At 38.5% G+C, this 20,875-nt stretch overlaps 1 protein-coding gene across 1 annotated transcript; it reads left to right on the top strand.

Annotated features, from left to right (window-relative positions):
* The first annotated feature begins 902 nt into the window (after positions 1-902).
* LOC122835065 (proprotein convertase subtilisin/kexin type 5) lies at positions 903-20,869 on the top strand. The gene is made up of 16 exons (XM_044123785.1): positions 903-1,288; positions 3,610-3,813; positions 3,895-3,963; positions 4,116-4,155; positions 8,189-8,334; positions 9,592-9,786; positions 11,918-12,004; positions 12,110-12,308; positions 12,391-12,614; positions 12,697-12,939; positions 14,412-14,657; positions 17,381-17,576; positions 17,938-18,143; positions 18,309-18,409; positions 19,451-19,622; positions 19,715-20,869. The coding sequence occupies exons 1-16, from the start codon at positions 1,102-1,104 to the stop codon at positions 20,083-20,085; spliced, it is 2,886 nt and encodes a 961-aa protein (XP_043979720.1). The 5' UTR covers positions 903-1,101; the 3' UTR covers positions 20,086-20,869.
* The last annotated feature ends 6 nt before the right edge of the window (positions 20,870-20,875 follow it).

Consider the following 20,875-nt stretch of genomic DNA (forward strand, 5'->3'; position numbering starts at 1 on the left):
TTGAACTCATTAAGATAGATTTCATCTTTGTATCTGATTGCTTATTAATAATTCCTTTAGTTTGATCGCTCATAATTCAAATGTTGATTCTCTTAGTTACTAGAAGCAAAATAAACAACTGAAAGACTGAATGTTCAGTCTTTCAGTTGTATATTGAAATATATTTCAATATATCTTTCAATCTTCTAAATATTTGCAGAAGAAGATTTTTCTTCTTTTCCAGAATAAATGTCTTCTGGAAAAGAAGATATTTTAAAGTACAATCAACTAGTTTGTCTTTATGCAATTTAGACTCCCATAGAAAGATTATTTCCTCTTCAGATATGATGAATTTGAGACTGCTAATATTTTTTTATGAAATAAGATTGATCTAAGCTTTAATACTCCTCCTTCCAGTAAATCATTTGCTAGCTTTAATATTCAGAAATATATCAATATATCCACGTCACAATCGTTTATTAACTAGATATTTTAGACTACTTTGTGTCGGTAAGGGCTGGTGATATAAGGCAGGCGGGGTTGTGGTTAATCACAGTCAATGCCTTTTTTTAACAAGTGGGTGTATGTGTGACAGGGTGGGGGAATGGTGTGTGTCAGGGTGTGTGTCAGGGTGTGTGTGTATGTGTGTTTGATGTTTGGAGGGGGGTAGGGTGATAGACTACTTTTTCAGACAGGGAAAGATTGTTTTGAATAGCTTTTCCTCCTCAACTGAAACAATTAAATGAACTAACTGCTTGCAAACTGATTTTTGAATTAATTCAGACTATATTTTTCTGATGTAAGATATGACATTATTGATGTCACATTAAGTGCATGTTAATGAAACTGTGAAATTTATAACTCGTGTTTCTAACAAAGGTACTTTGCTCTAAAATTGACGTTCTCTCGGGATCATTTATTAAATGCTCACCACGGTCACTTCTCATTCTCCTGATGCGTCACTTATCAACTGGTCCAGCAAGTTATTTCTGTGTAGCCGCACACACATCCACACACATCCATCAGACAGCCAGCGCACCTGCAGCGCGGACATTGCGTCTCTCCCATACCTCCCTCTTCGCCGCTTTCCCCCACTTTCACTCGTAGTACCAGAGCACAACCATGAGCTCCATCTCCGCGCTCATCTTCCTCTTTCTCTTCTTTTTGAGCGTTGGATTTATTGGATGTAAACCCTCGTCGTCTTGTCCGAGCGGGCAGTTTCTGCTTAAAAACCAGTGCGTCCTGTGTCACCCCACCTGCTCCGAGTGCGACGGACACGAGCTGTTTGACTGCACTACCTGTGGAGTTTGTGAGTGAGCGATTTTTCTTAAATTACCTGAACTGGGAATCAGCTTTAAACTGATAGCTTTGTCAAATGAAAGATGAGGGTTAAACTTGTTAATTTCCCCCAGAGCCACTTTTCTATGGTTCACCTTTACCCTATATAAAGATCTCATTATTTAAAGTCGCAATATATCAAGGAATGTAGGGTTTCCATTGCCTTTCCCTCCTAGTTTTTGTTCGTTGTTGTGTCCTCTAAATGCCACCCAAGTTCAACAATCCTTGTTCTTCTATTTTTTTAAAGGGGCACTATTTAATGGTTAACAAAGCTGAGTGCTTTGTGTTGGAGAAGGGACATGGTCTGTCCTTCCCTCTTGTTAAACATTCAAAGAAAAACCATAAAAGTTGCTGATGTTTTTACCTGAGGGGCAAAAAAAATGTAGGTGTGATCATTTCTCTGTCTACCTTTCAGAGTGTAATTTGATCATCTCTTAATGGAGCCTTTGTTAATCAAAGGGGAAATATACACTTTAGTATTGAATGAAAATAGGATTTTTCTGATAGGGTTGTGGCTGTCTATTAAAAATATGCATTTAATGAGGAAAACGGTGGGGATTAAAAAAAAAACAAAACAATTATGGCTGACACAGGTGCTGCTACAGGTCCAATGTAGTGTGAAAAATTAGCATTAAACACATTAGGACTTCTCTTGATAAATATATTTCTGAAGAAGCCACTGATGTGAAATTCACTCCAGATGTCAGTCACAACCCAAGTAATTTTCACAAGAAATAACTACTGAACAAAAATTGAAATTGAAATTATTCATTGCTTCACAAGAAAATCATTTTTTGATACCTACTGCCTTTGCCGTTTAGTCTGTCGGATGCATTGTGCAGGTATGATTTTCATCAGTTCCTGCTCATAAACTGATAAAATCTTTAAGGATGGCCTTTTCCATGCACATTGACGTTCAGTTCTTTCTATAGAATTTATGTGCAGTGGCTGAAAGGGTCAATGTTTGGAGTTTTATTTTCTGCTCAGTTTTATTGGCTTTGTGTTTGGAATCATTGCCTTGTTAAAGAAATCAATATCAAGACAATAAACTGTTTCATTTCTTTATTCTGTTACTTAAGTCTACCAGTACAACATATATACAAGCCATGATGTTCCCGCCTCCAAATTTCTCTGCTGGTACGGGGGTTTAAGGGTGATGTGGGGTGTCATTGTTCCTGGTGTGCAATGACATACGGTGGTATACTTTGGCTCACATTCTGCAGCATTTCACTATTTATCCAAGTTGTCTGCAACAAATTTCAAACAGGCTTTTAGATGCTTTTTCTTTACTTAATGGTCAGGGCAGTTGAAGGTATTATTTATTGTTTTCATGATCAAACAGTGCCAGCTAATTTCAGATCTTTCTGAAGCTCTTGGCATTGCCTTTAGGTGTTGGTTGATTCTGCAGTCTAAAATCTTATAAGAAACACTTGGTCATGGCTGTTTTAAAAGGAAATATTTTTTTCCCCTTCATTGATTATGTTCTCAATAGAGCATCCAGAAATTTGGGAACACAACATGTTTATAACAGTACATCTACTATATTTTGCAACAATGATGTTGAGGAGGACTAAAAAGAGCTCTTTGGTTTTACCCATCATGATATGCACTTGTGACATAGCTTTGTAAAGAGGAGACTTTTCATAGTACATCATGATTAAGACAGCTAATGTGAATTTGCACTGACAAGAAGTTGGATTTAATTCCAATTACTGACAGATCACATGTTCAATATATATTCCCTTTATCTGTCCATTTTGGTACACAAAACTTGATTCATGGACTTTTTTGTTTTGGTTCCTATCTCTGTGTTTATATGGAGTACTGCCATCTGTTGTGAAATTTATGTCAATTGGACCGTAAAAAATATATTGACTGAAATAAAATTATTAGTGCGAAAAATACTTATTTTCCTCACTGTAACAATAATGATTACTTGCATCACCAATCAGTCTCTCTGCAGCGATCTGTTAGCTGTGGTCAATACGTTTGAGATGCAGTCATTGCATGCTGCTGTTATCCCCTTTTATTACTCATCTGATTGATTCCCTGAACGTCCTGGTCCTTAATCATTCGAACTGATTCGCTCGGTGAGCCTTTCCATCTGTTTTAGTGACAAATGCTGAACATGTCTGCAGCAACTGTGCTGTGTCATCTTTCTTTTATACCTTGAGTTGCATTTATGTCCTCATTTATTGTCAGAAACAGAATGGTTTATGAATCTTTATTAGCAATAATAATACAATATCGGCTTCAAGGCTGTAGGTTGAGCGTCTTCCTCTTCCTCCACAGATGAAGACGGACAGGAGCGTTTCCTGCACCAAGGTCGCTGTCGGACGCACTGCCCCAGGGGATTTTACCCTGACAGGGGTCACTACGTCTGCCTGTCCTGCATAGCCAATTGTGAACTCTGCACAGATGGCAATTTGTGTGCTAAATGCCGGGAACACTACAAACTTCAAAATGGGGTCTGCCAACCAGCGCTGTGTGGCACAGGTAAAAAGGTGAAGCGGAGTCAGTGTGTAGGCTGTATCTTGATAGAAAGACCTTTAATGTTGCTGGTTTTGTGTGTTTCAGGAGAGATGCTGGACCCTGATACAGGAGAGTGCATCAACTGTGAAATGCCCTGCAAAGCGTGTTCTACCGGTAAACAGACTTTTTTGTTTGTTTGAGCCCCATTCTCTTACCCCTCATGTAAAAAGTATTCTTACATAAGGGGTAATGATTTTGGTGGAAAGTGCTGTTTGCCTCTTCTTCTGAATTCTAATTAATCCCCTTTTCTCCTTTGTACTGAGAAGACCCTGAGATTTGCAGCAGCTGCGTTCAAGGTTACTTTCTGTGAGTCTTTTATCTTCCTTCAGCGTTTTCATTCAATAAGTAAAATTTTCATTGCTTACATGTTTGCTGTTAGAAAAGTCAGACATAGGGGTGTGATTACAACCTGTAACAGAAATGCTGCACCAGTTTATACCAAAAGCTTTTTTTTAATCACGAAGGAAGAATTATTGCAGTTCTCACACTCTTTTGTCTTGTGCACTATGTCTTGTAAAAATAATCACGCTCCTTGATCTTTCTGAATTTTTTTTATGTAACAACTGCAGGTGTTGTGGACCAACACAAAAGCTGGAAATGAAGGGAAAATTGTGTGCATTTTTTTTACAGCTTATTATTTGAAAAAGTGTGAGTGGAACAATAGTTTTCTTCTTGTCACTCTCTCATAGAGGTCATATTTGTGAAGTCACCACGTTAAGAAAATGTCCTGTCTTTAGATGATGTTTGTTCAAAAATAGTCTTTAATAAAACCTATGAGACCCCAACAGAAAAGTTGTGTATATATTACAAATAAAATACACACTGCTTAAATTACACAATGCAGAAGGAAATATTTTTAATTTGTTTTTGTAAAAAAAAAAAAACATGAAAGTGTCACATCAACATGATGTGCTACTTTGTGTTGAGTCCAGATCGTTTTTATTTATTTCCATAAATATGGAAATTACTCTAATGCCAAGTTCTTTTTTCTCCCTTGTAGATGTGTTTTTTCTTTATTCTTAGATCTAAAAGTAGGAAAAGCTAATTAAATAAACAATTCTTACCTTATAACTTAAAAATTCCAACTCAAATGTTTCAATGTTTGATACATTTTATTTTATCACAAAGAATGCAAAAATGTTTAGACTACAAATGGCTGTCACATAATCCTAATAGCATACATTAATTTTGTTGTACTGAATGGGGCATGAATACTTTTGCAAGCCACTGTGTTTTGCTCTAAGACGTTTAGCTTAGGGCTTCATGCTGTTGCAGTTGTTAATAATGTTGCTTTGGAACAAAAATGTCCTGGATTTGAATCCTTGTCTGAGAGATTTGAATGTTCTCCACATACATATGTTCTCTGTCAGTACTCTTCATCCAACTGTCAAAAATTATGCATGCTAACTGAATTGTTCTCACTGAGTGAGTAAGTGTGTACATCTGTGATTGTTTGTCCTGTGTGTCTCTGTGTTGCTTTGTGTTGGACTAGGGACATGTCTGGGGTTCACCCCATCAGTGACCACTGAAGACAGACAGGATCACAAGGGGGCAGTCAGTGGGTGGGAGGCTGGGGACATTCTGGGCAGGTGGTTAGTCTTTCTCAGTGCAACCAGTGCTGGAAAACCATTATGCATGCACACAAATACATTTAACTGTAATTTACAGTGGACAGTTGTCCTAATATGTGTGTTTTTCCACAATTGAAGGAGGCTGAAGTAACCAGAGAGAACCTATGCATGCATGAAGAGAATGTGCAAACCCGTAAACTCCTCTGAGCAGCTAACTGAGCAGACTGGGTTCAAACCCAGCAATTTCTTCTTACTATTAAATCTTACTGTTTTGTTTAAAAATATATATCTTAGCCTCTGTAAATGGTAACATTCCATGCCATTTTCTGAAAACTTGAAGTTGAATTGCCTTCTTTATATCACAGGAACACTTTGCCTGGATTTCTGTTTACAGCAACTTATCACTTAGACCCAATGAGAGAAACTGGTTTAAGAGCTTGAACAGAACACCAATTGTGTACTTCTCCCCCGAGTTTAGGCCTCCTGGTATGATGTGAGTCAGGTTACCTTCCATTTTCAGTCACAAGCTGTTACCTGAAACTCAGTTTGAGCTTAGAAGAGACCTAACAGAGCATGTTATGAAGTAGGGGAGTAGTACATAGAGAAACAAATACATGAATACCAGACTTTACCAACTTCCTGTGTGAATGACAGGAGATTATGTCTTAAATGAAAGTCTCCACTTACCTCCTTTCACAGGTTTGCAGAGATACTCAGTCTTCCTCAGTGCATGTAGCTGAGTCAGACTAATGACTTTAAAAATGTAAAATGACAGACCATCTCAGTAATTCCTGTACCCACAGTTATTATTGCATCTACCATGGGTAGCACAAACCAATAAAAGAAACCCAATAAACTATGAGTCAATCATAAAGTGAAAGAGCCACCTCTCTGGGATAGATTGCGACAGTTCCTGGTGCTTTAAGAGCTGGCGATATTTGAGTTTCTGCTTTCAGCCGCAAAGTAAAAATGTGAAAGGTTTTGAAGACGGACAGTTTTGGTGTAACTATAAATCCCTGGGGCCTGTGTCACTGTTGAATAAAACACTTGCTGTTGGACAAAATCTCACCAAGATGGATGCTTGGTATTTGTTGGCATTTATCTTTCTCCCTAAGGCGCTAACAAAGTGCAGCTAAACTGGAAAATTGCTGTGCTCCATTCAGAGTATAGCTTAAACCACTCATTTTGGGAATTTTATTAAAAAAATATGCACAAGCTAAAGTCTAGTTTCACAAGTTAGCAACAAAATCATGTGGTAAAAGACCTAAATGAAAGTTGCAAGGGATTGCTCATGTGCTCTCCTGGAATGCATAGGCTAATATTTGCAGAGAGGGTTTCTTAAACATCCCACAGATTCTCAAGCAGAGCATCATCTCCTAGCTTTGAGACAGACCCTTGGTCTCCATCTGCAGCTATTGTGAGTGAGCTGATGGATGTGGTGTGGCGTCTCCAGCTGTTCTTTCTCAAACAGATACCACATCTTATCACCAAACCCACAGCAACGCAGTTGGAAGTGCAGCTTGGACTGTCAGTGGTCATATTCTGTCATAGAGGAACTTGTCAAAACAGGCAGCAAGAGGGGGTTCTCTTACAAAAGCTGGGGAATAATTATTAAGCATGGGCTTCATATGAGCTAATTAGTTTTACTTAACATAGAAAAGCAACAGTTATTCTGATCCTTCCATGTACCCCGAGAAATATCAAAACTATTGTCTGAATTCAAAAAGGATGATACTTTCTTGCCTTTTGCATATTTATAGATGAACACACTGTAAAATTGTTATTTTCCTGAGATTTTGAATTTTATCACCTAACCTTAACCCTATCTCAATAAAACAGATGGGTGTTGCTCCTTTGGTTTCCAAAACAAGACTCCCAATGTTTGTTGTGTCTGGAAATAATTCCCAAGCCATCACATTTGTTATTTTTTGTAAGCATGGCCAAAGTGTAACAGCTTTTGTTCTGCCAGACTGTGACTGCGTAGTGACAGATGGGGGAGGGGTGTTCTGACTTACTCTATAGTTCATAGCTGAAGAAAACATAAGGCACTCTCCTAAGTTAAATGACATCCCAGTAAAAGGACTTCAAAGTATTGGAACGATCTGGTTTACATTTTTAAACCAGTCCATGCTTAGCAGTAGCCAGTTTTAAATTATTTGCAAATCTTTCTCAGTTTAATTTAAATTTGCTTAAAAATTTCTAATTTATGTTTCAATTTTTAAGCTTAAAATTGCAACGTAATAAATAAGGGATTCAAGCACTCAGAGAACAGAATGACAAACTATTTTTTACTTTCTGTTTAAAAAAATGCTCCTCTTTCTAAGCTGTCATACTATTGTTTGAATGAATAAAGCTTTTGAAAGAGCAGAGCATTGAAGTCAACAATGCAGCTGCAGGTGTGCCATGGACTGACACAGGGCATGTTAAGGTCCCTGGTTTCCAATTCATCTAGTCTCAAAGTTGAGTTTGCAGTAGCTGCTTGCAACAGCAGTCACCTTCATCACTTTGAAACCGGAGATGTTTTCCATGGCCATTTTTTTTTTCTGCACTTTAACCAATGCAAAAAAAAAAGAAGAAAGGAAAGAAAAAAAAGAAACTTCATCTTGTTTAAAAAGCATGACAGTTAAAAGTCAAACAGTCATTAACCAATAACAAATACTTGGAGCGAGACAATTAATTTTCTAATTATTATGGATTTTTAATCTATTGGGTGCAAATGAATATTGGGAATGGCATTTGGTGGTATTTGAATGAACCATTCCTTACAGTTTCAGACAGAAATGCCGCAGACACTGCCCTCAGAGCACCTACGAGGACCACGTCAGTGGAGTCTGTCTGTCCTGTCCAGCGCCATGTGAGGACTGCAGCACCAACACCCGCTGTCTCGCCTGCCAGCCCGGTTACTTCCTGAACGGTACAACTGCAAAAACATATATATTTCCTTCACTCCTTTATTTAAAAAAATTAAAGTGAAGTGCAAGTAACAGATCCTGACAGTTCTTATTATTGAAAAAAAGCTTGGTTTAGTTTGTGTCTGAGCATTTATCCTTATTATAAACAAATAGTGGCACTCCTGAGTCTTCATTTGGTTTGCAAATCAGGCGAGTGCCAGTAAATCTGGGAAAAAAAGATATGCAAATGTATGGTTTATGCAAAGAATGAATTAGCATTGTTCTCTATCAGCAATAAGCTTTGAGACTTATTGTAGAAAAAATGAGGAGAATTTTTTTTTATATTAATAAAGATGAGCAAGTGTTCTGTCACTTTGTTCAGTTGGACAACTGGGTGACCTTTGGAATATATAATTTTATTATGTGTAATCACAAGGTTTGGCTGCTGTGGTTGTATGTTTAGTGAAATTTGGATAAAAAGCAACTCCGAAGAAGCAAATAAGAAATTTAAATTGTTGCCTTTTTTTTAAGAGGAACTAAAATACTGTGAGAAACTAGTGACACTCTTACATAATTCTTCTGTTTTTCTTGGTATCACAGCTAAATGTTTTAGATCAGTGTTTTTCAAAGTAGGGGCCACAGCTCCCTCAGGGACCACCAGAGGGAACCAGAGAGGCCTCACAAAGCTGGAGCAAAGATGAGGGGAAAAAAAGGAATCTTATAATATTTTAATCATACATTTCAATCTGTTTTTAAACCATAATATGTTATCTGTATTCCAATCATTATTAAATAAATAATATATTTAAATGTTTTATTTTCTCATGCTCATCTGTCTGATTGGGTGCCAGTTAAATTCATCTGCAAGGTGGCATAGCAAGTACAAAATGGAGAAGGTTTCTGAAGGAAAAACACAGAAGGAACAACCCTGCTGGGAAGCACTCTGCTGATTTTATTGTTTGGATTGATTTGGACATTTTTTTTCATTTCTTAATAATTAAAAACTACTTTCATTACGTACTGTGTTCATTTTTGTCTGAAAAGCCCCCCCCCCAAAAAAAAAACGTCTGCTTAGTGATGTCTAAATAAGGGACAAAAAAATCACAAGCAAAAAAACTCCAAAGGTAGCAAATACTTGCTCAAATATCTGCATGACTGGTATTTTTCATATTTAAGCGGTTGAGTTTCAAAGTATTCATATATTGTCTCATTAGTACTGTGTATGTTTAGTTAGGAACTTTATTATTGGAATAAAGTCACTTTATTCTTTGCTGTTTCAGGAGAGGAGTGCATAAAACAGTGTCCATCGCAAACCTTCAGTGACTCCAGTGGGTGGCGCTGTCAGCTTTGCCACAGCTCGTGCCAGACCTGTCATGGGCCTCATTCTACAGACTGTGACCTCTGTCTGAGTGGGAATCTGCCTCTGCATGGACAGTGTCCCCAGGTTAACTGCCCACTTGGCCAGTATTTTGATGGTAAGTAGAAAAAACTTAATTTAATTTGGCTAATGATGAAAGTAAGCTGGCTTGCTGAGGGGAAAAAAAAGGCTTGAGTCCAGATTTGATGATGAGAGTTGTTAAGTAGCATTAGAAGGATGCAGTAATCAAGGTGCTTCACCATCACATTCTGCTCATTGCTGCTGAAAATAAATCAGGACCATAGATGCTGTAAATCAGAAGAGTTTGTCAAACAAAGAGAAAACACAAGGTCAATAGTTTATCAGTTTCAGCTCTGACCTTGTACCAACCAGTGAGTCCTATTGGTGTGTTTCTTTCTTTATTTGACAATTTCAAAAGAGTTTCATTAATTATCAATAAACAGCCTTTGACATAATTAATGACAAATATCTAACACAGCCAAATCTTGACTTTCAAAGGAAGTCAATGTGTGTAGAATATGTCCAATTTTTTTATTGAAATGTTTCATGTGCAGTTCTTAGACTAAGTTTTATTTGTACTTTTAATATTTTAATATTTTATATATGTTACAGCCAGAACATTGCATCCGTTTAAAAATTTACTGCAAAGCTCTTTTAGCTAACTCTCTAAATTCTTGCGCACTCATTGTAACCTGCATTTGTCATTTGTTGGATCGGAAACAACACCATAAATGACATTTTAATCTGCAGTGAATCCTTATTTTTATTTATATTCAATAACAGCAAGTGTTTGACATTTTAGAATTGGGTAACTTTATATGGTAGTGATCTGTACGAGATTCCCGGTAATAAAGTGAGGCAGAGCAAGCCAAGTAACAGAACAGCCAGTCAGCACATCAGCACAAAACTGAACGTGGAACACAAAGATAACATCTTACTTTCTTGATTGATCTGTGAGTAAAAACAAATTTCTTTCTCCTTCCATTGGTATTAAAGTTCATATTGACATTAAACTCCATGAAGGTATACTCTGTTTCCTAATAAGAGAACTTCTGAAGCCACTTTATCATTGAAATGGTAGCCACTCTTTTCCGACTTTTATTTCTTAAAATTTACTGCACAATTGCAAACTACTTTTATGTTTGTCCACCATAGAAAATATCAGAAAAACACATCAAAGCTTGTGGTTATAATGTAGCTAAAAATAAAAACTTTGAGAAGAACTTGTAATTTAACAAGAAGCTCCAAATGTGATGCTGCTTAAATATCGTTAGGTTTGAATGTTGGCACAGACAGTTTAGTCTTTGTTCAATCAGTTCCGATGACTTTGCCTCTCCTCTCATGGTTTTGCAGCCCTTTTACTGCCAGCAGGATGTCATGTGCCTTTTCATGAGGAATGGCTTCTGTGCGCATTATAAAAGTCTGATTAGTCCCGAGCTACAGTGATAATTGCTTTTCTGCAAAGGTTCGTGTGAAACTCCGCTGGCTACCTGTCAGGCCGAGCCCCTTCATCCCCAATTAGACACCTCCGGGAAGTCTGCTCCAGACCTTTCCGCTGTGCTTTTATTACTCTGAATACTGTGGAAAATGTTCTTCTGTCTTTCCCAAAATCTTTGCTTCAACACAAACTGAAGACCTTTCAAAAGGACTCCAAATGGTGTGTGCCATCATAAATATGTCCATTGATTCTGTCTGGGTGAAACTGGACTCAATTAAGCTGTAAAACTATCTCCAGTCAGGGTCTTTTTTGCAAGCAAAATACAGAATTTGACTTACCTTTAACTAATTGTTGTTCATTTTTTTCTCTTTATTTTATATCCTAGAAAATCTGTACATCATGAGATCATTTGATCTTTTTTTGCATTGATATATCTGCAGTGAACAATACAGAGAACAAGGTGGCAAATGAATGCACAATAACATACAAGTACATCTATGCAAATGCCATACAAAGGTTACAAGTAAAATAACAAAATATAAACATACGCAGAAAGAGAAAGCCAGAGGTACCACTGTTAGATGTCATGTGTTTCAGGAAAAGGTTTTCTGCAAATATTCATAAATTTGATGCATTTCTTATTTTTCAGTAGATGAATTGATGCAGGTTCATGTACTTTGTCATCAATTGTGCTCGGAAAACACCCTCCGTTTTAGCAGGCTATGCTGCCCTCTACTGGTCGCAAAAACTGAAACGTTTGGCACTTACTTTTCACGTGTTTAATTTTAAGGGAAATTTGGTGGTTGCCACTCGTGCGACCCATCCTGTAAGACCTGCTTCGGCCCACAGGCGCTGGATTGTTCCTCCTGTTTCCAAGGTGCGAATATTAACTGTTCACTACCACTGCAGGTTGGAACATGATTGGAACACTGCAAACATGCACATTTTTACACTTCGTGTTTACGTTTGTGTAATTTCTCAGGGTATTTCTTGGACCTGGAGAGTTCTTGTGTAGAACAATGTCCATCGGGCACTTATGCGAACCCTCCCACCCGGCTGTGCGAAGACTGCTCGCCAAACTGCGAGGACTGCGTTGACACCAGTGATAATTGCATCAGCTGCCCAAAAGGCAGCAACGCATTTTTCCTGTACCAAGGCCGGTGTTGGTCAAATTGCCCAGAGTAAGCAGTATGGTGAATAATACAGATGAGCTGTTGTGTCCTCTACACTCGCTGTCAGATGTCTTCCTTGCTTTACATTCAGGGGTTTGTTTGAGACTTCAGACGGTTCATGTGAGGCCTGTGATAGCTCCTGCCTGACTTGCGATGAGAACAAGTCTCAGTGTCTCTCCTGTCCTGATGGCCACTACTTGGAGAGCGGCACATGTAGACTGAACTGTTCACTGCGGGCATACCCTGCAGAAGACGGTACCTGCAGACGCTGCCCTCCCCACTGTGATGTCTGCTCCGATGACAAAACCTGTTTCAGTGAGTTATTAGATCTTTTCTAGCTTATAGCCAAAACGTAATCTTGTGCAGTTTTGATTTTCATCTTGTCTCCATCTTGCAGAATGTACGTTCCTCTACTTGATGCTAAATGGTGTGTGCAAGGCCAGCTGTCCCCTGGGTTATTATGAGGACATGGAGGAGGGCCTGTGCACTCAGTGCCACCCTTCCTGTGGCAGCTGTTCTGGACCACTGCCAGATGACTGTGAGACCTGCTCAACCTTCAGTCCCAAGCTTTATAAAGGTTCATGTCTCAAAGACTGCCCTGTGGGTACCTACTATGAGACATCAGCTGCGGAGTGCCAGGGTAAGCTTTCAAACTCAATTTCATGATCTTTGCTGTCTGTGTTTTAAAGGGATTAATGCCTTTTCAACATTTCCACAATTTTTTACATGACAACCTGAAATTTCAGGGTATTTTATTCAAACTTTACTTGATAGACCAACATTAAGCATTCCATCATTCTAAATGAAAAAAGGTTGCATGTTTTTTAAAACCTTTTTCACAAATAAAATTCTGAAAAGAAAGCTGTGCATTTATAATCAATTTCCTTTGCTATTGCTATGTAAATACAGTGAAGTGGAACCAGTTGCCTTGCAGGTTTATGAAGCAAGAGTCCATTAATAAGCGTATCATTTAATCTCAATACAAATTCAGCTGTGACTCTGTGTCACAGCTGAAGACGTCAGATGTTTTGTCAGAGAACAAACAGCATCACCGAGACCAAGAAACACAGCAGAAGAGTCAGGGATAAGGTTGTAGAGAAGCTTGTAGGGTTAGGTTATAAAACAGTACTCCACCAATTATTCCTTTAAAATATCATGTTCAAATCATTCTCCAAAATGGATAAAGCATGGAATAACAAGAAAGAAATCTTGACCATACAACTTTAAAGACAGACTTGGCCCAGAGAGCATTAATAGGAGAAGCAACCAAGCAGCAGGTCCAGAAGAAACAACAGAAACTTATCACTCATTTGGGATAAAACCTTTTCACAAATAAAAGGTTTATCCCAAAGTTACGTCAACATAACCTAGTCTAAAGTCTAATCTGGCATTTTTGAAAGAAGTTAGAGTTGATGGAAAGACGGATGGAGCTAAATAGAGGAAAAATCTGAAAAAAAAGAGTCTGCAAAATATATAAAAATAGCAAAGGTTCTTTAAGCAGAACAATGATCCTATGCATACAGTTAGAGTTGGAACAAAAAAAAATAGTGGTTCAAACTGAAATCTGATTGAGAATCTAAAGACATGAAAATTGATTCTCTCTTTCAGTCTCCATCTGACTGACTAGAGCTTATTTGCAAAAGAGAACTGGCAACATTTGGTAGAGACAAACTTGAAAAACTATCATTGCATAGAAAGATGGTTGATAAAATATTATCTAGGGGATAATAATCATATATTACGAAATAAGAGGAGAAAGAAAAGACAGGATTACTCAGATGGACTTTTTCTAAAACTTGTTTAAGCAGAAAAAAATACTTTTTATCCAGTCCACAATTCCTAGCATATTCTTTTTGATTAAACATTTTTTCCCTAATCAAAATCTAAATTTATCTGGAAGCTTGAAATACCAAAAGTAACTGTAATACCAATAAGAAATAGATTTGCTTGTAAAACTTTGTCTACCTGTCATTTAAGTGTTTGTGGCTTATAGAAGGTCATATAACAATAAGCTCTTACAGTTAAGCCACAAAGGTTTTCACTTCCTCTTTGTTATGTAAAAGGGGTGATGACATTCCACCTGTACACACTAACTTGGTTGCGTATCTGCAGAGTGCCACCAGACTTGTATGAGCTGCAGTGGTCCAGACCCAAACCAGTGCACCCAGTGCGAGAGGGGACTGGTGCTGGATCCCAGCACCTTACTGTGTGGCGTCACAGGAGACGAGACGTGCCCGATGAGAACGTACCTCCACAACGACCAGTTCACTTGCATGGGCTGCCACGAGCACTGTTACTCCTGCCAGGGCCCCAGCAGTGATGAATGTCTGACCTGTGCTGTCCCCAAATACCTTCATAGTGAGTGTTTTCCACCAATGTTGAGATTCTCAAAAGAATGTGATATATGCAACACAAATAACCAAGACGTAACTGAAGTCACTACATTTAGATACACTGAGATAAACATTGTTGCCAAAGTCCAGATGGTTATGTAATGGGTTTATAGGGTTCTGATTCATTTTGAATCATGGTATTTGGAGTAATGGTAGTAACGGTGGTTGGAGTTCACCCTGCAATCAGCAGGTTGCTGGTTTGAATCCTGCTCAGACCGCCCCAGGGCAGCTGTGGGTACTATTTTGTTTAAAACTCTTCTCAGAGTTTGCATTCTAACAATTATTTCATCTACAATGTGCAGCAGTATCACATTGTGAGTATCTCTCCATGATTTAGACCAAGAATGTAGCAAAACCTGAGCAAGACTTGTAAATTACTCATTATACTACCCATTATTCTGCAATAAAAGCACTGAAGAGACATCGTCTGGATGAAAATATTACAATTATACAGTATTATTATCAAGTTTATTCAAGATAATTGTCACGTTTGCACAATATAACGTTTGTGCAATATAATTACAATGTGATGGTCTTCAAAAATATATTTTCTTCTGTGACAGCAATATGCTTACGTAGAAACCACATGCAAATCTTCAGCACTAACATTGCTGTTGTCACAAGAGGATGTCCTTTATTTAATTTTCGGTTGAAGTCTTGTGCTTTAGTTCAGGAACATTTTGTAAGCTTAAGCTGAGCTACCATGTTGTTTGTAGAGAGTATTTTACTTCACTCCAGGTGGGTCATCCTCTGCTGAAGAGATTAAAAATGTAAACATTACTTTTCCTCCTTTTATCAGACACAACTAAATGACTCAAAACTCAACTTTCCTAACTGAAACAGACCACTTAAACTGTCAAAACTTTCTGCTAACCTAAAACCAACTCAGTCTATTTGTACAGCAAATGAACAAATGAACACATTCTTTACACTGCAAATAAAACTTAGAAATCGCATGCTTGCAATTGGCGATGAATTTAGCTTCTGTTTAAATTTGATAAGTCTACAATAGGCGCAAGGCTATATTTAGTTTTTTCATACTTAAGTTCTGCATTTGGATTAACATCATGCTGTTATACTGAAAGTTTTGCTCTACTTAACTTTGAAAGTTGACTTGGTTTTGAAATGTTTTTTTTAAACAATGCATGATTCATCATTATAAATTCAAAACCCTCAGAAAAAAAAAAAAAAATATCAAATTACATAAGACCGAAAATGAAGGATTTTTAATGCAGAAAGGTTACTCTAAGTCTAGGACAATCATGGGGAAGTCTGCTGACTTAGCAGTTGTCAAGTACAGTAATTACTAAAGAAGCCCTGTGGTCAGAGTGTGCTGCATCCCACAATATAAATAAAAAATTGAGTGGAAGGACTAAGTGTGTAGATAGAAGATACACAAGCACCAGCGTTAAGAGGATTGTGCACCAAAGTCCATTTAAGAGTTTGGGGAATACTCACGAGGTGTGGACAGGAGCTGTGGTTCGTGGTTGTGATAACCACTCCAGAGACAACAGAAGCATCTTACCAGGAGTGAGAAGAAAAAGGACTTGGGTGTTGCTTAGTGGAACAAAGAATTCTTTTCAGATGAAATTTAATTTGCATTTCATTTGGTCATTGATGATTTGCAAAGCTGTCATCTGCTGGTGTTGTTTCTGTCAGCATCAGAGCTAACTGTCTGGAAACCTTTGAACACTTCAGATCTCCCTTTACAGAAATATTAATTAATTTCAGACTTTTACTAGTTGGAAGCCAGAATTATCAAAATTACCAGAAACAAATATAATTTGTGAAATACACCACTCTCTGTGTAATGTACCACATTACTTATTGAATTACATTGTAAAAACAAATTTGATTTTTGCTGATATTCTATTTTGTTGAGATCTTAATGGGTTCTTCCTGACCGCTAACTGTCATGAAGTGATGGTGAATGGTGGTGAGGTAAACGCAGCAGACCCTGGTTGAAGTGAGAAGATGATGTTTTAATGGCGAAAAAAGGTACAAATAATCCAAGTAGTCCAAAAACCAGGCAGCACAGCAGAGCGTAAGGCCAGGGCTCAGCACTGGTAGCAACAAGTCACACAAATGGACAAACATTCAACACACTGGAACGAACAATCGACAAGGACCCAGCAGAGACACAGGTGACATTAAACACACAGGAGGTAATCAGGAAACGAGACACACATCTGGGAATAGACAAGACAACAAACTCAAAATAAACACACAGAAAAACACAGATCACAACACTAACCAAAGGAAACACTGCCCAAGAACATCATTATAAAAAGGAAATACCTTCCAATGAGTTTATTAGAAACAAATTTGGCTAGACCATCAGGATGGAGAAATGAGGTTGGAAAGAAATCAGGAGAGGGAGAGTTGACCTCAGATTAGTGGGAGAGCAGTGGTGTACAAATGTGATAACTTTGTCAACATAGTATCTACTGTACAATTTTATTTTTATTGACGCTTTTTCTAAATTTCTGTTGCAGTCAAGGATAAGAAAAATCTATTTTCCAGTATTTTATAGGGTTGGAAAGATGAGTAATGGATGCTGAATTCTGTTTTTAAATTACACAATCAAGCTGAGAGCTGAGAACGGGTAAAGAGAACAGTAGCAGAGAACATATAGAAATGATTCAAATATGTGAACTGGCATCCAATGTTCTTTATTTTCTCCTCCAGACAGCAGCTGTGTGGACGAATGTCCTGCTGCTACGTACTCCACGAGGCACGAAGCTGACGGACAGGAGCTGGGATTCTGTTTGCCCTGTGACCGTGTTTGCTCCAGCTGCACTGGGGCTTCGCCTCGAGACTGCCTGACCTGCTCTGTGGGATACCTGCGGCTCTTCCAGCTCTGTGTCCTCCATTGCCCCACCGGGTACAAAACTGAAGCTCGACCTGATTGTTTTTAAATTGCACTGAAAGGTTATAATCCAAATATCACAGCTTGTGTCTGTTTTGGAAGTCAGATTCTTAGAATGTAATTTTGACTGAGTGGCTTGTACTTGTATAGCACTTTACCCAGTCCAGAGCACTAGAAAGTGCTTCACAATAACACACTGATGGTGGTAAGCTACATTCCCCCTGGGTATCCGATGGACTCCTACATATTGAGCCAAATCGATCCTAATTCATCTGATTCTCTGTTGCACATATAATCTGATACATATCTAATTACCTTTTAATGAATAGCTTTTTTTGAATCAAATTATCCATTTGTCATTTATGTGTTTCTTCAGGTATTACAAACAGGGCTCTCACTGCCAAAAATGTGACCCGTCCTGCGAGCTGTGCACAGGGCCGGGGCCAGAGTCCTGCCGGGCCTGTCTCCCTCCTCTCCTGGAACTGAAAGGCACCAAGCTGTGTGTCGAACGCTGCCCGCACCGCTTCTTTCAGGTCAATGACCTCTGCAAACAGTGCCATACCAGCTGTCAGACCTGCACAGGTACAGACGTCTCAAGCTGTAGCATTTTTTTGTTCCTGTTTGAGTGAACAATAGGCTGTATTGTCGAATCGAGTTTGTCTTTCTAATATGTCAATGTTTGTAAGTAAATCTTCCCTATTTGCATAAGAATTTCAGAGGAGTTATGCAGTGTACATGTGATTTCAGACTCCTCGCCTCAAGGCTGCCTGACGTGTGACTGGGGTAGCACTCTGAAGGACAGTGTCTGTTACCCGCGCTGTGAGGAGGGGCAGTACTTTTCAGAAATGGTGAGCTCACACTTACAATGGTCAGAAGGACTCTGTAAGACTGCCTAATATTACATTTCTTCCTGAACAGGAAGAGCTGTCTTGTTCAAATTTTGTTTGAGAGATGAATCTGTAGTATTAAAAAAATAAATAACATTACTGTAAAGTAAATATACAGTTTCTTGCAAAAGTATTATTATTTAACAGCTTACAACCACGGTCTCCATTTTATTTTATTGGCATTTAATGTGATAAGCTAAGACAAAGTACCGTAGTGAATAATTATGAAAGGAAACAACACATTGTTTTACTTTTTTTTTTGCATGTAGTTAAATGTTAATATAAATACAGATATTCTGTGAAGGTTTGAAGCATCACCATGAAGACCAAGGAACTGCAGAGTTTGGTTATGAAAAAGAATCTTGAGTTCTGAAAATCACCAAAGGAGCAGCCAAGATCCGCAGCTTAAGCAGATTCTGCTGACAGCTCAACTTTTAGATGTGCCTTCTATAAATCTGTTCTTTACAGAGAAGTATGAAGCACTAAGTTATCATCGAAGAAAATAAGTTATAAGGTGTGTAAGCTTACATGTCATGTTGATGAAGGTGCTCTTATATGACGAGACCTATAAGTATTTCTGGTCTTCACAGGAGATGCTTTGTGTCTCCAAAACAAAAACCGTCCCCTGTGCTAAAATGTAGCGGTGGCAACATCATGCTGTGGGGATGCTTCTCTTCTTTGTGGCTTTGTGGAAGCTGGTCAGAGTTGACAAGAAGATGAATTTACATGGCATTCCTGGAGGAAATTGTTTAAGAGACTGTAAACACTTACAACTGGGAAAGACTCATTTTTCAGCAGGATCAAAATCCCAAACATGCAGAGTTAAACTGGAATAGGTTTGATCAAACCTCAAAAGGCTTTTGGGAGTTACATGACAAAAGATGGAAATGTTTAAGGGGAATGAAAGAAGGGACTAATAGTTATTGAACCACTCTGCTCTTCTTTCAGTGTATTGCTCTGTGTATTATGTGCTGTGCAATGACGCGTGCTGCTGTTTGGTAGGAAACCTGCGAGCTTTGTGACAGCTCCTGCAGGCATTGCGTCGGCCCCAGACCTGACCAGTGTCTGACCTGTCACGCAGACTTCGCCCTCCACGCTGTAGAGAACCGCTGCTCCCGCTGCTGTCAGGCTGCAGGGAATCACACCAGCTGCTGTGTTTGTGACACTCGCTCAGGTAAACATGCCAGCCACCCAAAGCATTTCAGGATTGCTTTGATGGGGGAACAAAAACAGTATTAGTGTTATCTTTTTTTTTCTCCTCCCTAGCTCTTTGTGTGGAGGCTCCTCTGTCCAGGCCTGGAGATCACAAGGAGTTGGACACAAATATGTCCTCACAGGCTTTAAAGCACACCTCAGCTGCTGTGCCCGTTGCCCTGCTGCTAGCAGCCGGTCTGGCCCTGGCAGTCTTTGCCTTGGTTAAGGTGCATGCCAGGAGGAGGCTTTGCTGGAGCCAAAGCTACGAGAGACTGAGTGGGGGCGGTGGCATCAACATGCCGCACGGCGTGCCCGAGCCTGACAGCGGCGATGAGGTAGATGTGGTTTACACCAGCCGAGGCGGATCAGTTTATAGACGCTACAGCTTCATCCTTGAGCAGGACACAGACGCAGACCAAGAGGTCATCGGAAATCAGTCGTAGATGCATCCATGCCAAGGTGTACTGTCGCTGAATGATTATAACTGTAAAGTTTGGTTTAAAAAGGTAGTTTAGTTTATGTTTAGAAAGACATGGAGATGCATTTACAGATGTTTACATGTAATCATAGTGTTAATTTCAGGCCTTTAAGGATTATTTGAACATGATTTTGTTTAAAATTAAAATAACTTTTAAAACAAGAGCTGCATGCACAAGTTTGAATTTGTGGTGGAATTTCTCTACTCCGCAGAGTATCAAATATAATATATACTGTCATGATGCATGTTGTTGTCTGTGCCAGAAGCTTGGTAATGGCGTAAAAAGGGTTTGGTAAAAGTGCAACCTGCTGACGGTAATTTAAAGAAATTTTAGTGTGTGTGCATGTAAAATGTTTCTGCACTGTGTACATGAGGCAAAAATCCCCAATAAATCCAAACTTGTACATCCAATTTTTTTTTTTTCAAAAATCACTGAAATTTTAGATTGTAGAATAATTCCTCCCTGGAAAAGCAATTATTAAATTCAACATTAAAATTAATAAAACATTTTGTCCTTGAAGATTGCATGTAAAAATCTGGCCAGAACTGTTGCGATGATATTCTTTTTCTTTGTGTTTTAGTTGTGAGATTCTACAAAGTGCCTGTATCTATATAATGCACACTGTTAGTAAGACATGTGAGCAGGGACTGAAAAACTACCTTCATATTTGTGTAAATGTATTTTCCTTTTATAATTAACATTAAAAAAGAGTATCTGGGAAACTGAACGTTCCAGAATAAATTTGCATGATTTA

The sequence above is a fragment of the Gambusia affinis genome, linkage group LG08 (assembly GCF_019740435.1).
Source record: "Gambusia affinis linkage group LG08, SWU_Gaff_1.0, whole genome shotgun sequence".
NCBI lineage: Eukaryota > Metazoa > Chordata > Actinopteri > Cyprinodontiformes > Poeciliidae > Gambusia > Gambusia affinis.